Below are 22,214 nucleotides of genomic sequence, written 5' to 3'. Positions count from 1 at the left end.
CAAACCCGTTTACTCACTAGGTTGCTGGTTTAGTGCCAAAGAAATTAGACGATGCCAATCGACAGCCAGATACAGAGATGCACAGCACAGGATCTTCCAGGGTCTCCACATGCTCACAAACCTGGAAGGCCTCTGAACTCCTTCTTTTTGTGTTTCTATGGAGACTGTATCATGTAGGTGTGATTGATTAATAGGTGTCGTTGGCCCTTGGCAATTGATTGAACCTCCAGCCCCTGTCTCCCTCCGGGAGGCCATGGGTGGACGTGGGACTGGAAGTTCCGGCCTTCTGATCACATGGTGGTTTCCCCTGGAAACAGCCCCCATCCTTAGGTGCTTTCCAAAAATCCTCTCATTAACGTGACACAAGGCATATATATATTTTTTTCTTTCATCTCATAGGACATTCCAAGGTTTGTAGGAGCTCTGTGCCAAAGGGACTAAGACCAACTATATATTTATTTCTTACTTTATGTCTTATTATAAATCACAACATCACAAATGTCAAACTTGAATACTGAGAGCAATCCTAATTCAATTCAAGCTATCTAAGGGAAATTAGAATAAGAAAGGGGAATAAAGTGTGGGATATCCTGCAGATGTGCCCAGGGAAGCCATTTTCTTCAATGGCATCCATCACCGCAAGATGCACTTGTCCTCTTACCCCCATCTGCTGAATACCCATCCCCGGCCATGGGAATAGGAAACCTTTGATGGAGGGGAGGTCCCTGATTCCCTTGGGCGGCTCCTTAATCTTTGCTAACTTAATTTCTTTGGCTGTACGCCTTTTATTTTGGACTGGATAAGATTTCTGTGGCTTTGTGTTTTTCTTTGACCTTGTGGGACTTTGCCATATTAGGTGAGAACCAATAGTTTGAACACTAAACGTGGTTTTCCCTAATTATTCATATTGCTTCACACTGCAGTCATTGCAATATGCCAATATGTGTGGATGAGTGTAGTTTTATAGTGGTTATTTGACCTGTCAATTTAGTTTCTCTGAGCAAGGGACATATAGGCAGGGTGTTCAGCATTCAGCATAATACTACCCAGATAATCGGCACCAAATTTGTTTCACAAATATGGTAGGTTGATACCGATGAAGATGTATTTAAAATTACAGAGAAAATTTTTTCCCCAAATTTCTAATGAGTTCCCAAATTTGTATATTTTCCTTCTTTGCCTTCCCCCCACCCCCGCCCACTGTTAACACTGGACAACACTGCTACAATTTATCATTCAATAGTTGTGCATGAAATAAGCCGCAAAATTAGCCATTATAAAAACTGGTCAAAATGGTTGGAAAATTTTTTTTTAAATCCCAGAGGAAAGATAGGCCACAGTAATATACTAATATGCTCTTTGTGTGTGTGTGTGTGTCTGTGTTTTCTTTTCCAGGTCAGAACTGTGGAGGCTTAGTCCAGGGTCCCAATGGCACCATCGAGAGCCCAGGGTTTCCACACGGTTATCCAAACTACGCTAACTGCACGTGGATCATTATCACAGGAGAACGTAATCGGATACAATTGTCATTTCATACCTTTGCTCTTGAAGAAGATTTTGATATTTTATCAGTTTACGACGGCCAGCTCCAACAAGGGAATTTGAAAGTGAGGTAAAGTATTGGTTCTTTATATTATAGATTTAGGTAGCACTGTTTGACTTAGAGTCTGAAACTTAATTGGAATTAATTATGTGAACTTAATTACCGGAAAATTTTAGTTACAATAAAGAAAAAGTAGACTGCAGATTTGTGCACTCTTTAATACTTAAAAACTTGTTATTAAAGGCAATCATTGACTTCATTTATAGACATCAATTGTTGAAGATCTGCAAAACAATGCTGTCAAGGTAATTGAAGGAAAGTGACAATACGCCATTGTTTTTAAGCAACTGTAGATTTGAGAGAAAATGCACGAAGAGAAATGCATAAGTACGACTCAGAGAACAACAAAAGGAACTTTTATATTGTCAGAGAATACATTCACTAAAAAGTCTGGGAGGTGGGCGGAGTAAAAACATGAAAGAACGTTGAACTCTGGAGAGAATTTTTGGTTTGCACCATCATAATGCATTCTGTTCTCCATTAGTTTTCTCTTCTGACCTATGATTTTTACCATAAAGAAAGAAAAAAATATTTTCTGGAATGATTTTAAGTTACATTTTTTAAAAATTTATCAGCAAGGAAAGCATTGTACCTCTACAAGTTTATGCATTTTTTTTTTTTTAATTTGTCAAAGGAAACAGGAACATCCCCTTCAAGAAAGTGGAATTTCTTAGGTAAACTGATGAACATACTTAAATAAGGCAAATAAGTCTTTACCCTCGGCTTTAAAATTCTATACTAACTAGGGACTGTTTGCTGCATATATAAAGTTAGGTAAAAAATTGACAGTGGGCAGAAGAGGTTGTATTGGTTAGATAAATGAAATGGTATTGTCGCTAATGTCAACAGAAATACACACAAGTCACATTTGATTTTTTTTTTTATTTTGTAGATTGAGAAAAGTCCTATAGAAAATTGTACATCTAGTTAATATATTGATATATTAGAGTATATGTAATTGATATATTAAATATACAATGATATATTTTCTTTGCACTTTCTTTATGCATTTTCAGATATAAAACATCTTTTGGTTTTTCTGGGTCATTTATAATATCCATTGTCTATTTTTAGAAACTCTTTTCCATTTATCCTTTTTGTCATATTGTGCACACAGTTATCTTCTTTATGGATTATTAGGTAAACTTTCTCCCGCCTAACATGTATGGCCCTATGCTTTAGATGTTTGGCAAAGTATCTATGTGTTAATCCTTGGTAGTTTGATGCAAGATTGATTCCACGCTTACTGATCTTCTAAATATTAGTTATTTACTAGTTTTTATTCCAAATAAATTATGATACTAGAGAATAGTGTTATGTTGTAATAATAGAAAGAATTATAAACTGCAAAGACTTATAAAAAAACAAAAGAGAATCCAATTTATTAAACCATGAAGTCATATGACTTTGTTAAAAGTATTTCTTTCTCATTCCACTAGAAAAACTCTTAGTATGTCCCCTTAAAAAATACTTCTTTGTCAATACTTATATTTCCCATTTTATTTTAATTTATAATTTAAAAGTCGTTTATTCTAATTTATATCATTTTTTTATTTTATAGTGTTTTATAATTATTTTAATTTATAACTTTATTATAATTCCTACAATTCTATCTTATTCTAAAGGAAACCTGCCTGAATATTAATTTGAGTCACTGTCTCTAAACAATTTATGTCCTCATGGTAACATTATGATCACTTTATATGTTAACTACAAAGTTTAGAAAACAGCATTCCTACCGTCTTCAGTATTATAACATGATCAGCAGTGGAAATATTAAGGATGGGACAACTAAACTCATTGTACTTTATGTCGAGGTTCCAGTGAATAGTATATAAATTGGTGTCAGTGCCTCAAAGAGCTTTATAAATATTGGTGAGTTACATGATTGGCATCCTCATTTTTTTTTTTCTCACGTGGGTTTTTTTACTAGAGGAGGCAAAGCAAAGAAAGCTGATAAGAAAGAACTCCTTGGGTTCCTATACATTTCTCAGTTACCTACAATTTTTCGTTTGAGACAGAGAAAAAATATGTCCTGTTTCTGGTCTTTAAGGTGTGGAAGATGGTTTCATGTCTCCATAAAATTGTATAATCTTCCTTGTACCTTCACACTTAGAATGCCTTTGTGTGGACAGTCCATGGGGGTAGGGTAGCACTTTGGGGGACAGAAGTGGTCATTCTAGGAATCATTACACAAATGAGCAAAACATATCAAAAAATGAATTCCATCCACTGCTAATTGCTAATTGTCTTTACTCAAATCAAAGATTTTGGATAAATAATGACATGAACTATGAAAAGGAACAGTGTCAGGGCAAACCCATGAGGTGGTTGCAACATTTCACCATCGGTTGATGGTAAAGTAGTTTTAAATAGCATCGAATTCTAATTAATGAGGTGAGGGAGACTCCAGTCTCCTTGTTGCTACGTGTTTCCCATTAGGTTTTGGAGCAGTTGTCTGTTTCTCAGGCATACTTCAATCAACACTGTAAGCATCCCTGGAATTCTAAGGATCTCCTGTGACAGGACTGATGTCCTCTCTGGCCCACTGTGTTGTCACATTGTTACTTAGAGCTGTCCTGCTTTCACTTGTCACTTCATGGCTGCATAGAAACTGTTTTCATTCGCTCAGCATGTGTGCCCACAAAAAAGTTAATAATTGTTTTATTAAGGAGCTTGAGAATTTCTATAAAGAGATTTCTTTTGTTTAACCGCTGTAAAGAAAATGTTTCCAAATACTCTACTATTTACATTTAATCCCCCAGTGACAGAATTTAGGATTTGGGGGTTAGGATTGTTGACATTTATGTTGCAATTTGACCTATAGTGAAGACTAACCAAATTATTTACCCTGTGTAAAGAAAAATATTCTTGAAAACAAAAAACATATAGTTCATGTTACCATCTTGGATTGTTTATATATAGTTCAAAAACATATGATATGCCCTTCCATCAATAAATTCAATTTTAACATATAGATATTGACAGGTAAATTAAGGCTTCTCTTCAGCACAAGAGAAAAGATTTGATTCAAAATTGGAAATAGAAATCTTCTCTTTGAGGAGAACCTGGCTGGCTCTGTTGGAAGAGCATGCGACTCTTTGTTCTCTAGCTCATGAGTTCGAGCCACACGTTGAGTGTAGATTTTACTTAAATAAATAAATAAACTAAAAAAAAAAAAAAAAGAAAAGAAATCTTCTCTTTGAATTGCCTGGAATTAAAACCACTGATTTTTATGACCTGTCACAGACCTGTCACATTTTTGCTGTTTTTTTAAATCTCTGGACTTTATAGACTCTGCCCACTCTCTTGCTTCTCAAAGCCCTACAGAGGTCCAACCAAGTAGTCATAAAGTCTTTGGTTTTTATTGGGCAACATCTCTTCATTAGCTACTACCTGTGCTGATCCTCAAGAAACTGTTCCAATAAAGGCACTTGTTCTATTGTAGATTGACCCAGACGTTTTGGTTGACCAGTACACCAATACAATGACATTCCTTCCCTTGGCTCATGCCTCCTTACCCGCAAATACGATAGAAATGTATTCCTCATACTTCTGGAGGCTGACAGTCCGAGATCAAGTTGTTGGCAAATTTAATGCCTAATGAGGGCAGCTTTCTTGGCTTGTAGATGGTCGCTTTCTCCTGTGTCCTCACATGACAGAAGGAACAGGGTAGCTCTTTACGGTCCCTTTTATAAGGTCATTAATCTTATTCGTGAGGCCTCCTCTCATGTTCTAATCACCTCCCAAAGGCCTTACCTTCAAATACCATTAAATTGGAAGCTAGGATTTCAACATACGAATTTGGGACAGGGGTCACAAACATTCAGTCTGCAGCACGATGGGAGTACTTTATTTAGTTGAATAGGTTTTTCCTTGCTCTGACCTTATAAGAGAATATGTTTATCATTCTATTTCCTCATCCTTCTCTCTATTCACCTAAAGGATGTCGTACATTCAAAAACCCATTTAATATTATACTTATTTCAGAAAATTTTCCCTGTGCTTCCCAAAATAAAAAACAAGAACCCTCCCAAAGACTTTTTTTTTCTAAGCTCCTTTAGCACTTGGCACTGACATAGACCCTGAAGCACATACTCCTTTCAAATTATACCAGCTCTGAAGTTGCCTCTAGTTGGGGATGCATGTCTCTTTGTTGTGGTGTGTCAAACAGAACATATGTCCTCTGAGGTCAAGACATGTGTCGTGAGTGTGTCTTCTCTGATGATAATAGATATGTTACCTTGAAAATAATCAACAAATCTTCATGGGGTGCTTTTGATTAAAAATACTCCTGATTCAGGGCCCCTCGTCACTGTCCTCTGTGCGTGTAACCCCACATGACTTCTATCTAACTCCTCTGGATGGGCTGGAGTTAATTGTCCAAGAGAGAGGGTGCTCGCTAAATATGAAGTGGTGACATAGCATTTATTTGTCCCTAAATCAGAAAATAATCGAAGTTGACATCAGTTTCCAAATGTGATAACATTATAATGTCAAGCTTTGAATGGAAATCTCATTATAACCTCAATAAATGAATAAAAGTGAGTCTATGGAGGGAAACTGTGTCATGCATACATGGGAAATCAGAATATATTATTCCAGGATTATTGTAGAATACAAGAAAATAGCTTTGGCAGTGATCTTGACTCTCCTTCTGTGACATACAAGATTATCCTTTATTTTCTGCGCTGATGATAAAGAAGTTGGGAATTAATATGATAGGGCCATTAAAATCAGGAAATCATGAATAAGTATTGCTAAAAGATCAGTTTTCTCCAATTTTTTCCTACTCTGTCATAATGTGTCTGACTGCATTAAAGTTAGCTAATAAACCTGTCTAATCTTAACTATATCTGGTGGTTTTTAGAACTTGAGAACTTTAAGCACAAAGAAGGGGTTCCACTTATATTCAGATCATATTAGACTAGAGATCTAGAAATGCCTAAATTCTGCCTTTCTGCCTCCCATTGCTGGTATGAGGTCCCTATGGAGCCATTCACAGATCGATAGATAAAAATCAAAGCATCATTCTATTTTTAGTTTGGGTGGTGACTCATGCACCAATTAAGACTCCAACAGAGGTACTGCAAAGTGGGCATAGAATATTCGATGAAGACTAGAGTCTTCTATTAATACCAGACATGTATCATGACATCTTATCATATTCAGCCAGACACATGGTCAGGAGGAACTGGAAGGAATGGCCAGCCTGCCCACACCAGCACCTGGTGAGGGAGGGCTCCAAAGAGAAGGGCCTAGTAGCTGAGATGAAAACACAGTAGGAGAGTCCGTGCACAGCAGTGATGTCTCAGGCCATCAAACTCCAGAAGCCCAACCAATGCTTTGGTGTCTGATTAAACAGGTTCTCATACCTTCGTGAGGACACCACAGAGGAGCTGAGCGGGACAATGGTGGCGTTTGCTGTTCTCATATAAACCTATCACAGTCCCATAATTGTGTGAATTTGTCAACAATGTTCACTCCTCTACATACATATTTTAGGTGAGGAAATAAAAGATAACTGTTTCGGATACATCTTCCAGATTTCCTTTTTCAACATATGCTTTAAATTAGCAACTCATAGGCAAGGCCGGTGCTTATTGGGTAAGGATGAGTTGATTTTCTCTCTCTTTTTTTTTTTTAAGTTGGTTGTCTGCAGTGGGCTAGATGAAAGTGAAAGCCAATTAAACCAGAGATTCAAGGGTGACATTGTCTGAACACTGATGTATATCTATATATCCCTATGTCTATATCTATATATAATTCCCCCAGCTGATTTTAATAGGTAGCTTTGGTTGAGACCAACTAGAGTGTGTGTATATGTTTTATGTTTTACATATATATATGACATATATATATATATATTCATAAGACCTGTGTTTATTAACAAAGATGAAATTGCTAGTAAGGAGAAATCCCAGAGGTAAACTAATAAAGCACTTAAGGGAGATAGGCAGGGTTATGTTTGCAATAATGCAATAATACAAGCAAGTTTTAACATGTACTTGATTTCAGTTCCAATCACTACTTCTTTAAGCTCTGGTGATCTTTTTCTGCAGTAGCAAAAAATGATGCTTCGTTTCAATATCGTGGCCATTTTGAAGGTGGCAAACCACAGTAATATGGCCAGAGAAGCCTTTTGGATCATCAGAAAAATATATATGTGTGTGTGGCAAAATGCCCCCAACTCCTATGACATTTCCTTATCCACATGCAGACATAAGGAATAGCATTGCGAGTCTCCGAAAGAGAACAGATGGACAAGAAGACCAATAAATAATTTGCAATAGGACTTCATTTTCTGAAGAGCTGTTTTGTGGTGTTGGTCATGGGAACCTGAAAGTAGACATGGCTTTATAAAATCTACAATCTTATCCTCACTACCTGATAAAAAAAAAAAAAAAAAAAAAAAAAAAAGAAAGAACGTGGCTCATTGATTTAAACGCTCATACAGAATAACAAAACTACTAAAAAGAAATTCTTCAGAACACGTAATTTAGAAACCGTGAAGAAAATGACTAGAGAATTTGACTTCCTAAAATTTAAAATCCAAAAGCCCAATGTAAAATGGAGAAGAAGAATTCACAACAGTTATGAAAGACAAAGAGCCGATTTCCTTTATTGATAAGATACACTATCAGAAATATCAGGAAATAAAATCATTTAGTTAAACATCTGGTAAAAATATGACCAAAAAATTGAAACGTAAAAATATGAAGGCAACTAGTATACCTAAGCCAATTAAAACAATAATGTGAAATAATGTCTCACCATTCTCAATGGCAAAACTACATGTTTTGAGAAGTCAGGGTTTTGGGGAATTATTTTGGATATAAATTTTGAAATTTCTCACAAACTGAAAAACTATAAACACATGCATTCAGCAAGACTATGCTATGAACTTATTCTACAAACGTACCTCCAACTATGGCAAAATATATGGAAAGCAAAGTTTATGAGTGCATATTGATCATATCTAAAAAAATCAAGATTGTCTATCTTTCCACAGGGACTGGTTAAGTAAATTACAGTATATATGTAATATAAGATACCATTAAAATTAATACATGGGATCTTCAGAGGCTGATATGAAGAGATTCCTATATTTTATATTTAAAAATAAATGCAGTCACAAACGTCCAATATCTCTTAACATCTTATTCTCTTATAATAGATGGTGTATAATAATTCATCATCAAATACCATCAACAGAATTCCGGATGATGGTGGGATCTCGGAAATGTCTTTCTGATATATAAGTGTAATCTATTGTAGTGATCTCAGTAGGGGCTGTGGGAAGCTAGACCAAGGACATCTACTCAGCCCGAGGGCTCCCAGAGGGCTTTCTGCCAGCCAGTGTCACTGTAATCAAGAGAAAATGCTGCCTTAATCCTGAAACAGTGCGGCTACTGAGTGTCCCTGGCAGGCCTCAGTGGAGGAATGTTTTATTTTGTTTTGTTTTGTTCCATGAGTATCTGTTTTCTGTCTTTGGAATTCTTTTTGTCGTTGTTTATTTATTTATTTTGAGAGAGAGAGCAAGCAAGGGAGCAGGGAAAGGGCAGAGAGAGAGAGGGGGAGAGAGAGAGAGAATCCCAAACAGGCTCTGTGCTGTCAGTGCTGAGCCCCTTGCAGGGCTTGAACTCACCAACCCCGGGATCCTGACCTGAGCAATCGAGTCCGTTGCTTAACCACTGAGCCACCCAGGTGCCCCTTGTCTTTGGAATTCTGGTAGAAACATCCACATCTGGGTCTATACCTATCTCAGTGTTTATCTCTGTCCCTAACTCTATTTCGTTCTATCTCTAGCTATCTCCATCTTTCTGTCGCTCACTAGAGTGTGCTGTCTCTCTCATCCATGTTTTTGTCAGTGTTTCTCAACTAGGAGTGACTTTATGCCCCAGGAGACATTTCGCGATGTCTAGAGACAGTTTTGGTCCTTGTAATTGGGTCGAGGCACTACTGGAATGTAGCAGGTGTAATACAAAGATGCTGATAAATATTGTACAGTGCACAAGACAGCCTCACAGGACAAAGAATTATTAGTCAACAAATGTCAATAATGCCGCAGATAAAAACTCTTGAGTAGAGCATGACACCGTCTATACAATCCATCTATAGCTATAACCATCGACATCTGTGCGTGTACCTATATCTCTCTACATTGTTTTGCTACTCAAGGACCCAAGCCGTAAGAGATACAATAGGAGTCACCAACCAAGAGACACTTCCTGTCTGCTGTGCAAGGGGAGCAGGCAGATGGTCTAATTAGATTGAACGGAAATGATGGTGTCACTTGCAGGATTGTGTCAGCGAGGAAATGGGATTTCTACGGTATTACGCATAATCAGATTTCACCAAGAATCATTTTTACATTCCCTCTCAAAAGGAAATAAAATTATTATTTTTTTTAGCCCGTTTCTTGGAAAAGAAATATAAAATGTCAAAAAGTCAGTAAGATAGTGACTTTACCTCTTCTTCATGGTAGTGAGTCTACAAAAATAGTTTGGTAAAATCCCTCACTGGGAAGCTATCCATACTGATGAGCAATGAGGAGCATTGAATAATCAGATTTCTCTAAATTTCCCAGATTTTCAATGAGCTTAATGTGGATGGCCAGATTAGTAGTTGAATGCCTTTTAAGATTTCCTTTTTCTCCCTCTGGTTGTTTTAAATATTTGGATAGCAGAGCCAGCACTGATTTATAATTCTATCCTCTACAGCCGCTAACCACCCCCCCCACCCCTGCCGAACAGACAAAACAAAATCACTTTAATTCAAATTAGGTATTAGTTGTTTAGAGGATAATTTTTTTTTCAACGTTTATTTATTTTTGGGACAGAGAGAGACAGAGCATGAACGGGGGAGGGGCAGAGAGAGAGGGAGACACAGAATCAGAAACAGGCTCCAGGCTCTGAGCCATGAGCCCAGAGCCCGACGCGGGGCTCGAACTCACAGATGGTGAGATCGTGACCTGGCTGAAGTCGGACGCTTAACCGACTGCGCCACCCAGGCGCCCCTAGAGGATAATTTTTTAAAAGAATGAATGCTGTATATAAAAATGTGTTAGTTATGTACTTTGAATTCACAAAATTCATTTTTAAAAAAGGAGAGGAAACTATATATAAAAACGTGTTAGTTATTCACTTTGAATTCACAAAATTCATTTTTAAAAAAGGAGAAGAAATTACTTAGCACCTGAAGCAATTCTTTCTTTTACTATAATAAACACAATGACTCTCCCTTTGCATAGAAGTATGAATTCCTTTGTATCTGGACGTACTAAAAATAATCAACAAGGTAAATATTTATTTTCAAAGGAGCCTTGTTTCAAACCTTTGAAATGTTAAAACTGGAGGAGTTTTGATATTCAGACATTTTTACACATTGCTGCATTTAGGCAGCCAACAGTGTGATAAAGAAAACATTGTTTAAACAATTAAGTGTATTTACAGCCCAAAGCCTTTAAATTTACATGATTCTTTCAAATATGGCTTCCAGGAGCAGAAAATAGGGTCCTCTTTCTTAAACTTCATTTTTATTTCTGGCTTATATCTCCCCTTGTTGACCTCATAGAACCCAGAGCATTAACTGAAACAGAATTCAGAAAACTGCTCACAGCTTCCACGTGTGTGCATATAAGTGAATAAAGCCTTCCAGTCTTTTCTCTGGGGTGTTGTGGTCCTGGAAGCTGAGGCAGGCTCGGGGAGGCTCTTTATGTGAATAGGGGGTAAAACTTCCCAGTGCCAACTTCTTCAGAAGGATCTGGAGCCTTGCCCTCCTCCCTACACCCCTGAGGTCACCTACCCGAATTGGATTCCCTTGGCTTCTCGCCCTGAGCCCCGGTGTCCTTGGCCCGTCTTACCACCACTTTCAGATCAGACAATTTTCTCTGTGCAGCTTATTCTCAGCACAGTTTCCCAAGCCCCCGAACCGTACATGGAACCCTCACACAAGCTGCCCGGTCACCACTCTTGTGTGACTACTGCTTGCTGCCATATAGTTGTTGTTTTTTTTTTTTTTTTTTTAAAGTTATCACTTTCTTTTTTTTTTTTTTTAATTTTTTCTTAATGTTTTATTTATTTTTGAGACAGGGAGAGACAGAGCATGAACAGGGGAGGGTCAGAGAGAGGGAGACACAGAATCCAAAGCAGGCTCCAGGCTGTGAGCTGTCAGCACAGAGCCCGACGTGGGGCTCGAACTCACGGACTGCGAGATCATGACCCGAGCTGAAGTCGGACACCCAACCGACTGAGCCACCCAGGCGCCCCTGCCATATACTTGGTGATCAACATTTGTTTCCGTTTCCCTATAGAAACCACTAAAATAAAAGCACAATCCGTACGGCCGCCTCCCTGCTTCACGGAAACAGTCCCCAGTCAACAGGGTATATATTCACTCTGAGAGGGAGGTTTGGAAGGAGCAGGGAAACCTACATGTGAATGCTTCAAACAGCCTGTAGCCTTTCAGCCTGAGGAGACAAACTGAAATAAATAAAACCTTGCCGTCCTGGAAGTTTCAAAAACTGTCTTCCTTAATCAGACAGCTTCTCAATTTCTCCCGGGCTATCCCCCGACCCTGCGTGGCATTTTCTTTGATCACAGTATCAATTCTTACAGGTCCATGATCATCGCATCTAAGATACACTGAGCTTGTCCCGAAAAGGATTCAGACACATTAATCAAAGTGTTTTCTTGCTTACGTTTTAAGGGTTTTCACACTCTATGTGCCCGTGCATCAGAAAATATTTTTTGAGATTAGATATGTCTAAAAAAGCAAACGCTTGGTATATATAATGCTTGTTTGTTTTTAAACCTAGTCGAGTTAGGCAAATACTACCTTTGAAAAGTGGCGCTGGAGGCGGAAAGAAAGCAAGCCTTACACCAGGGGCATAGTTAAGAGTATTTACTAGGACGAATCTCACTCATACTTGTGCTCAGTAACACCTCAGGCGTCTCGAAGAAGAGTTACTTTCCAATACAATGTATGGTGCTCACATAGGGACTTTGAAAGGATCATTTAAGCTTTGCATTGAAACCACACCGCCTGTGTGAGACTTTCCCATTCGGCATCACAAATGTGTTCATGGTTTAGGAGACGATAATGCGGATCTTTAGAAGGAGGTGACTATCAACGGCTGAGTTACTCTCCAGGCTGCGTGTTAGTGGCTCCTTCATGTCCACGTGTCCTAAACAACAGGCATTTGTGTGCATTTTCATTCAAAAAACACAGCCGGAAGTGCAGTATTTTTCGAAAAGCTGTCAGCTCATTGCCAACCAGAGAAGGATGTGGTTGAGAAGGTTGAGGGACATTGAGGAAACAGCTATGGTAGAGGAAGATTAACACCCTTGGAGGAGCCTGGAAGGCAGTGGTTGGGACACAGATGGGGTGGATTTTCGGTGGAATGTGCTGTTGCTAAGTCTCCTTATTTCCTTCCACAACTGATTCCTTTCTCCCACTTTCCGTGGTGTGTTGGCATCACAGCTGTCTTCTCCCCTGTGGCAGCCTCGCTTACACCCACCTCTAAGACACCGTCCCTTTCCAAAAGCCCTGTCTCGGGTCCCATTTTCTTAAGATCTCAGTAGCGTAAATAACAAGCAACTTGGATGACGACTGATGAGGATAAACCCATTCATTCTGAGTTGTTAATTTACAGCCACTGCCATTGTCTTCCACGATGGCATTTCAACTTTAAAAAGGGTGCCCCTGGTGGAAGGGCACTCATGGCACAGGGTATGGCGGGCGTCATTTTGACCTGGAGGCTTGATTGCCACACCCTCCCTAGACCCGCGTTACCAAGTCACGTGGCTGCTGGAGCCTGACGGAGGCTGGTAATTAGTGAGGCAGAGCCGGTGTAGGAGGATCCGGAAGGAGACTGTGTGGATGGGAGAATCAAGGTCCAGGTAGACGCAGCACCTGCTGCTGGCCTTCAGCCCACAGTTGCCAAGCAGAGTCGTGGACCTTACCCAGTGTGGCCGGAGCTTCCAACTGATCCCCAGCAGTTTCCAGCTGACGCCTCATTACGGACACTCACTGTGAGGTGCAGTGCGGGCCCCCTGTGGAACTCCCAAGAACCCCTCCAGGCCACTTCCTCTTCCCCCGGAAGAGCGGTCAAGGCACCAGGTCTGCAGGTGCCGATGCTTTAGCACACCGAGTCCGCCCTCTCCCCGCTCCCTCGGCAGGGGCCCCCCGGGCGCCTGCAGGCCCTGTCTGCTTTCTGGGGAGCGGGCACCAAGGCGCAGTCCATGCATGTCCCCTCGGCGCTCAAACAGCGGAGATGCTCCTGCTGGCGGGCCCGGGTGAAGAGGTAAGCTCCCCGCGTGCAGAATGGGGTCTTGGGCTGAGTCTAAAGGGAGTGTGATGCACTGAGGCTACCCGACAGCAGAAGGCTCTAGAAACAGTGACGGTCTCCTGGGACAGTTTCCAGACACTTTACAGACACTGGAGCCGCGGCCGGCCCCAACATACAGGTGCACGCCTGGGCTTGCTCGGTATTTGTGTGTGTTTGAATGCACGGTTTTTTTGTGTTTTGGGTTTTTTTCTCCGCACGTAGTGCACGAAGTGCACTAAGTTGGTGAAGTCCAGTTCTTTCTGGAGAGCAGTGTCCAGGACGGGGAGCCCAAGAGGACTCCGTGGACCCCTTCATACCCCTGGCTTCTAGAGGCAGGGGCCGGGTTTTCCCACAGCCCCAAGTTGTTCAGGGAAGGCCGTTTCATCGGTGGCAAAGCTGCAGGTCTAGTGTGGGACAGTCGCCTCCGTCATAGAGGACAGGCGTCGGGAAAGCTGGTGTGTGGGCCTGTGCACAGTGGACCGGTCTCCCGCCAGCACCCTGTGGTCCTACATCTGGGTGTGCCCCAGTCTCCGCACGGCAGGGTGCCCTGTCTTTTAGCTCCTGGGGGACTGGGGGGGGGCCGTGCAGGTGAGGATGGCGTGGCCTATGGTTGGTGTGGCCCCAGCAGCGAGTGGTGTTTGGACAGCGGCGAACTCAGGTCTGGAGGATGACGGACAAGGAGGAGAGCTGTGGACGGGTTTTGAACGTCACGAAACATGACAGCAATGGCTGTACCGGGTGGGCTCCCACGCCGGTCATCCGCTCGCCTGATGCACATTAGTTTCTGATTTAAAAAAAAAAAAAAAAAAAAAAAACACAAGAAAAACCCAACGCGGTGCCGGCCCAAGGAAACGCATTTGGGCAGTGGCAGCTTGTGACCTCTGCCCTAGAAAGTTAATTAACAATCGCAGCCTTGTTAATTCCATATGTCGGTAATTCCAAAGTGATGAGCGGAGGCGTCAGCAAAACACCTGGCCCCAAAGTAACTTGCAACTTGCTGGGGTACAGTTACTTCTGTTTGAAAACTGGAAGATTTGATAAAATCTCAGAGGTGCCCGGTAGGACAGAGCTCGCCTTTGCCTGTGATGTGTACCTTATGTTGCGATGATCACGGTTTGGTTCGTCACTGGTGTATTTCTATGTGGCCCATGTCTTGGAATGAAGAAAGTCCGTGTAATTATTAGGTAGTTGCCTTGCCAAGTTTCGCTGCAAGCCTGCTATTTGGGTTTCCTGAATTAGCCCAAGTTACGTCGGATGTGTTCTAGACCTCTTCTGGTAGAACCTGGGGACGGTATTTTGAAAACTATAGATTGACAAACAGAGCCTTTAATATTTCACGCTTCTTTTGAAGTGTGATAAAGGACGAGTTGTACGTACTGAAAATGTAAAACTCAAGTTCTCACCCAGCACCATAAACTGTCATCACAGTCAAGGGAACGTGTGTTTGTTACCCACGGAAGTGTCCTTGTGCCCTTTTGTGATCCATCCTGCTTTCTGCCCTTGGTTTCCAGGCAACCACTAATCTATGGTGACACTTGGGTTCGTTTGCAATTTTTAGAATTTCATATTAATTGATTTATATGCTATGTATTCTTTTTAGCCTAACTTTTTTTTTTTTTTCTGTAATAGTGACTTTTAAGATAAACCCATCTTTCCCTGTGTAACAATAGTGAATTCTTCTTATTGCCAAATAGTATTCTACTGTATGGATATGCCACATTCGGTTTATCCCTTGTTGGTGAACATGGGTTTTGGGTTTTGTTGTTTGTTTTGTTTTTCCCAGGTTTTGCTATCAGAAATTTCCTGTGACCGATGTTTTATTTATTATTTTTTAATGCTTATTTATTTATTTTGAGAAAGAACACAAATGGTGGTGGGGAGGGGGACATCAGAGAGAGAATCCCACGCAGGCTCTGTGCTCTCAGCGCAGAGCCTGACGCAAGGCTCAAACTCACCTCACGAACCGTGAGATCATGACCTGAGCCAAATCAAGAGTTGGACGCTTAAACAACTGAGCCACCCAGGCGCCCCTGTGTGGACAGATGTTTTGATTTCTCTCAAGCAAATACCTAGGAATGGAATGGATGGGGCGCAAAGTAAGTTTATGTTGAACTCTTGAAGACCTGGTCACAATGTTCCCATGGGCTGTACCGTTTTATATTCCTAACAGTACTTATGAATTATGGTTACTCCATATCTTTGTCTATATTGGCGTGTAAAAGTGTCTATCCTTTCTAATTTTTGTCATTCTGATGGGTGTGTCGTAGAGTATCTTATTGTGGTTCTGTTCACATTTCTCTGGTCATTAATGATGTTAGTATCTCGTTATGTGCTTACTGGTCAAATATCTTCCTGTTGCAAAGTGTCTGTTAAAATCTTACACTGATAACATGTTATAGATCATTTCTCCCAAATACATTCTCTTAATGGTACATTTGGAACAACAAACATTATTAATCTTGATAAAGTCCAACTTATTGGTATTTTTATTTTTGATGATTTTATTAAAAATATATGAAATGTTTGCATATTTGCATATCACAAATAATTTCAAATAATCACAATTAAAATATCACAAATAATCACAAATAAAAAAAGTTTTAATAATTGAGCTCTTCATTGTAGGTCTATGATCCATTTGGAGTTAATTTTCATAGGTGATGTGAATTAAGGTTTCAAATTCATCTTTTTGCATATAAATTTCCAAATGTTCCAGCACTACTTATTGAAAAGGCTATGATCTTTACAAAGTTAATTTCTTGGGTATTGTGCTAGGTAAGGATAGATGCTCATTAAAAAAACAAAAGCAAAAACAAATATTCAGCTGATCTAACCTCATTTGTTAAAGGCTTCATTTTCCCTCATTGAAATGAGTTGGCCCCATTGTTGAAAATCAATTTCTGATACGTGTGAAGGACTTTTTTTTCATTGATTATCTTTTTGTTGTATTGATCATTGCAATACACAGTCGTGAATAGATGAGGCAACCTTGTTCTCTTTGTTTTATTATTAAAGTGGTGTTTATTTTAGGCCCTTTGCATTTCATAGATTCACTTAGAATTAGCTTGTCAGTGTCTATAAAAACTCCCTTGGGATTTTCTTGGGCTTGCTTTGAATCTGTAAATTTGAGAAGAATTGCCATTTTAGCGATAGTCTTCCAATACATGAATATATAAAATATCTCCCCATTTGTTTAGGTGTTCTTTGATTTCTCTCAGAATATTAAGTTACATTTATTCCTACCTACTTTCAGTGTTTTGTTATTGTTATAAACACCATTTATTACATTTCAGTTTTAATTGCTGACAATATGTAAGAATGATTGATTTTTTTATGTTAATGTTTGAATTCTGTGACCTTCTTAATTTCAGTTATTAGTTGTACTAGCTGTTTTGAAAATTTGCTGGGGGGGCGCCTGGGTGGCGCAGTCGGTTAAGCGTCCGACTTCAGCCAGGTCATGATCTCGCGGTCCGTGAGTTCGAGCCCCGCGTCGGGCTCTGGGCTGATGGCTCAGAGCCTGGAGCCTGTTCCCGATTCTGTGTCTCCCTCTCTCTCTGCCCCTCCCCCATTCATGCTCTGTCTCTCTCTGTCCCAAAAATAAATAAACGTTGAAAAAAAAAAATTAAAAAAAAAAAAAAAAAAAAAATTCCCCCGGCCCCTACCTTTTGTTTTTTGGGGGGGAATTTTTGGGGGGGTGGAGGAAGAGAGAGAGAAAATCTTAAATCTTAAGCAGGCCCACGCCCAACATGGAGCCCAACTGGGATCAATCTCACCACCATGAGATCATGACCTGAGCTCACATTGAGTCAGACACTGAACTGCCTGAACCACCCAGGCGCCCCATTGACTGGGATCTTAAACAATGTAAACCATCATATCATCTGCATAGAGAAGACGTTTTACCTCCTCCTTTGGCCTTTTATTCTTGTTAGGACTATCTTGAACAGCGCCCGCAGTACCATGGTGCATAGCAGTGATGAAAACCAGCAAACTTGCCTTGAACGCAGAGGTTCTTCTGAACACAGAGGGGAAATAATGACCAGCACAGATAACGTTGCTTGTCCTGGTCACCAACCTGTTGCCTCTCCTTTCCAGATCAGCCCTTCTTTTCCAGCTTCGTGGTGCTAGATAAGTGCCCTGTAAACAGTGCTCATTTGCCAGGTCGCAGGATGTTAAGCTTCCCAGGTGCTGCGGGGGCGCTGAAAGAGGAGGGGACCTTCCTGCTGGCTCCAGTATATGTTCCACGTCTTGTCTCTGTGTCCCCTGGCTGTGAGCCCAGTGCAGGGGCTGCCAGGGGCATCACCCCCCGTAGACTTTTGCTGGCAACCACTAGGAGGGTTCCATCATGCCCCACTAGGCATGACCGTGCTTGACCTCTCTCAACTGTGGAACCCCAGCAACCACCTCTCTGTCCCGTGACCCCTGGTCATTCTGTTCCCAGTGAGTTCTGCCCCTCAGCTGGGTGGGAGGACTTTCTCCCTGTTCTTCTCTGGGTATGTCAGCCTTAAAGATAACGAACGACTACTCTCTTTCTGTTATTCCCGTATTTCAGTTCTCTTTACCTCTCTTTGTGCTTAATCCTGTGTTAATTAATCTGTTTTTCTTTTAATCTAAAAAACAAAAAAGGTTAAGTAAGCTAAGACACTTGAACTCTTACAGTTCAGATGAAGGTCATTAAAGCCTCAAACTTATTCAGGGTAATAAGACGTAGTAGTGTGTAAATATTAAACCAAATTCAGATTTTTTGGCTTCTTCACACAAAACCATGCTCATTCGAACACATTTAGTAAGAAATAACACTTGGAAATGAACTATTCTCTAATACAAAATTTCCCTGTCCAAATTAATGGAGGAGTTTTGGTCTACTGATTAGAACTTGACTGATAAATTGATTGTACACTTTTCTTTATCAGTCTAACAAGTTTCCCTCCTCTTTGCTGAGGGTTTTATTATAAATGTGTTTAATTTTGTCAGATTGTTTTTTTGCATGAGTTGAACTGGTGGTACTTTTTCCTTTTTTCTTTATATTAATATGGTCAATTTTACTGATTAGTGTTTAAAATTTTAAGCCAAAATTTCATTCTTGATAAAGCCTCGTTGGTCATAAAATACTGTCCTTTTATATACTGTTGGTTAGACTTGTTATATTTTATTACAAATTGTGTGTATACACACCCATGAGTGTTGAGGTTTCTAATTTCCTTTTTTGGTAACTTTTTCCAGATTATGCTATAAGAGTAAGGATGATCTGAAAAAATTGAGTACAGCCGTGTTTCCTAGCTCTGTTTCTCAGAAAGTTTGTGTTATTTTGATATTATTCCTTGACTAAATTCACAGAGAAATGTCTGTGTCTGGAGGTTCTTTTGTGAATCTGTTAAAAATGAAAGTATTTCCTAGATTTAGAGATTTTCAGATTTTCTATTTCTTATGTCAATTTTGGTAAAATACATTTTTCAAGATATTCGTTATGGAATGTGTTGGTACAAAATTATTGAAGTATTTTAAATTCTCTTAATGACATAGAATCTGTGCTGATAGATCATTTTTCATTTTTGATATTGGTGATTTGTATTCTTTCTAGATAAGAGTTTGTCAGATTTCTTTTTTTATTTTCAAAGATTTTTTTTTTTACATTGAATTTATTCTGCTCTTTTTCCAGAAATTTAAGTAGAATGTAAGGCTACTGATCTACATTTATTTATTTTAAGTTCTTTTTAAATTTTTATTTATTTATTTTGAGAGAGAGAGCATGAGCAGGGGAGGGGCAGGGGGGGAGAGAGAGAGAGAGAGAGAGAGATGGCTTTTTTATATGATAAATATTTCCCTCCAAACACTATTTTATCTGCATGCCCTACATGTTGTAGTAATTTAGCTTAAAATACTTTCTATTTTCTCTTAGGATTTCATCTTTGGTATGTGAATTACTAAGAAGAGTAGAGTTTGAGGTCAAATATTTGGGGTTTCCCAGCAATTTCATTGCTATTGACTTATTTCACTCCATTCTAGTGAGACCACATATTTCACATGGTCTCTGCCCTTTTTCAATTATGGAAACCTGTTTCATCTTCTTCCATTGTTCAGGGGATCTTTCATACTTTAGCTGTTAGTAAATAGGGGGAAACATTGCCCATGACCATGCAAATTTCAGACTCTGGGCAAGTCCTTTCACTTTCTCAAGGTACATAAATAAATATGTATATGCATGTTTTATGTGTGCATATTTGTGTATATATATAATCTATATCTCTTACAGACTTTTATAGAGAACTTGTTGCTAACACATTCAATCGTATTCAGTAGTTGGTATTACAAACATTTCTGCATATTGTCTGAAATTACTAGTTTCTGAACACCAAACCCCATGGGGACAGGTTTTTATAGACATACTATTGCAAAAGGAAAAACTTAGATTCTCATAACTAATTATATAATCCTGTAAATATGACTATGAGTAGCAAAATGAATTCTATTAATAAAGATTGAATTCACTCACAGTGATTATAATTTAATAAAATGTGTATGTAAAATAGTATTTATGAACACTTATAATTATGCCTCTTTTAGTAGTCTGTGCTGATTTTCCAGTGTATAAATGTAAATCTATTATTAATGTTTAACATTTAGACTTGATTGGCATCGTGCTAATGTTTATGCTGTTATTTGTCATTAAATGAAGCCAATGATATATATATATATCAATTTTTTAATTTTTATTTAATTTATTTTTTTTTGACTTACATCCAAGTTAGCTAGCATATAGTGCAACAATGATTTCAGGAGTAGATTCCCTGTTGCCTCTTACCCATTTACCCCATCCCCCTCCCACAACCCCTCTAGCAACCCTCTGTTCTCCATATTTAAGAGTCTCTTCTGTTTTGTCCCCCTCCCTATTTTTATATTATTTTTGCTTCCCTTCCCTTATGTTCATCTGTTTCATATCTTAAATTCCTCATATGAGTGAAGTCCTATGATATTTGCCTTTCTCTGACTAATTTCGCTTGGCATAATACCCTCCCGTTCCATCCACGTAGTTGCAAATGGCAAGATTTCATTCTTTTTGATTGCCAAGTAATACCCCGTTATATATACACACACACACACACACACACACACACACACACACACACACACCCCACACCCCACATCTTCTTTATCCTCAATGGACATTTGGGCTTTTTCCATATTTTGGCTATTCTTGATAGTGCTGCCATAAACATTGGGGTACATGTGTCCCTTCCAAACAGCATACCGGTATCCCTTGGATAAATACCTAGTAGTGCAATTCCTGGGTCGTAGGGTAGTTCTATTTTAAAATTTTTGAGGAACTTCCATACTGTTTTCCAGAGTGGCTGCACCAGTTGGCATTCCCACCAGCAGTGCAAAAGAGGTCCTCTTTCTCCACATCATCACCAACATCTGTTGTTGCCTGAGTTGTTAATGTTAGCCATTCTGACAGGTGTGAGCTGGCATCTCATTGTGGTTTTGATTTGTATTTCCCTGATGATTGATGTTGAGCAATTTTTCATGTGTCAGTTGGCCATGTGGGTGTCTTCTTTGGAGAAGTGTCTATTCATGTCTTTTGCACATTTCTTCACTGGATTATTTGTTTTTTGGATGTTGAATTTGATGAGTTCTTTATAGATTTTTGGATACCAAACCTTTATCTGATATGTCATTTGCAAATATCTTCTTCCATTCCATCGGTTGCCTTTTAGTTTTGCTGATTGTTTCCTTTGCTATGCAGAAGCTTTTTATTTTGATGAGGTCCCAATAGTTCATTATTGCTTTTGTTTCCCTTGCCTCCGGAGACATGTTGAGTAAGATGTTGCTGGGGCTGAGGTCAAGAGGTTTCTGCCTGGTTTCCCCTTGATGATTTTGATGGCTTCCTGTCTTACATTTAGGTCTTTCATCCATTTTCCGTTTGTTTTTGTGTGTGGTGTAAGAAAGTGGTCCAAGTTCATTCTTCTGCATGTCACTGTCCAGTGTTCCCAGCACCACCTGCTGAAGAGATTGTCTTTATTCCATTGGATATTTTTTCTTGCTTTGTCAAAGATTAGTTGGTCATACATTTGTGGGTCCATTTCTGGGTTCTCTATTCTGTTCCACTGATCTGAGCGGCTGTCTTTGTGCCAGTACCATACTGTCTTGATGATTACAGCTTTGTAATACAGCTTGAAGTCCAGGATTGTGATGCCTCTTGCTTTCGTTTTCTTTTTCAAGATTGCTTTGGCTATTTGGGGTCTTTTCTGGTTCCGTACAAACTTTAGGATTGTTTGTTCT

At 39.5% G+C, this 22,214-nt stretch overlaps 1 protein-coding gene across 1 annotated transcript in view; it reads left to right on the top strand.

Moving 5' to 3' along the window:
* Positions 1 to 1,352: 1,352 nt before the first annotated feature.
* The window catches only part of CSMD1 (CUB and Sushi multiple domains 1), a 1,645,367-nt gene continuing 1,624,505 nt past the window's right edge, over positions 1,353 to 22,214 (top strand). The window contains exon 1 of the mRNA XM_040490416.1: positions 1,353 to 1,612. Within this exon, the coding sequence (XP_040346350.1) occupies positions 1,353 to 1,612 (260 nt within the window). The remainder of the gene's footprint in view (positions 1,613 to 22,214) is intronic.

This window comes from Herpailurus yagouaroundi, unplaced genomic scaffold (assembly GCF_014898765.1).
Source record: "Herpailurus yagouaroundi ecotype Mexico unplaced genomic scaffold, PumYag 181, whole genome shotgun sequence".
Classification (NCBI taxonomy): domain Eukaryota; kingdom Metazoa; phylum Chordata; class Mammalia; order Carnivora; family Felidae; genus Herpailurus; species Herpailurus yagouaroundi.
Note: the sequence above shows the minus strand (reverse complement) of the source record. Positions and strands in the feature narration are given on the sequence as shown.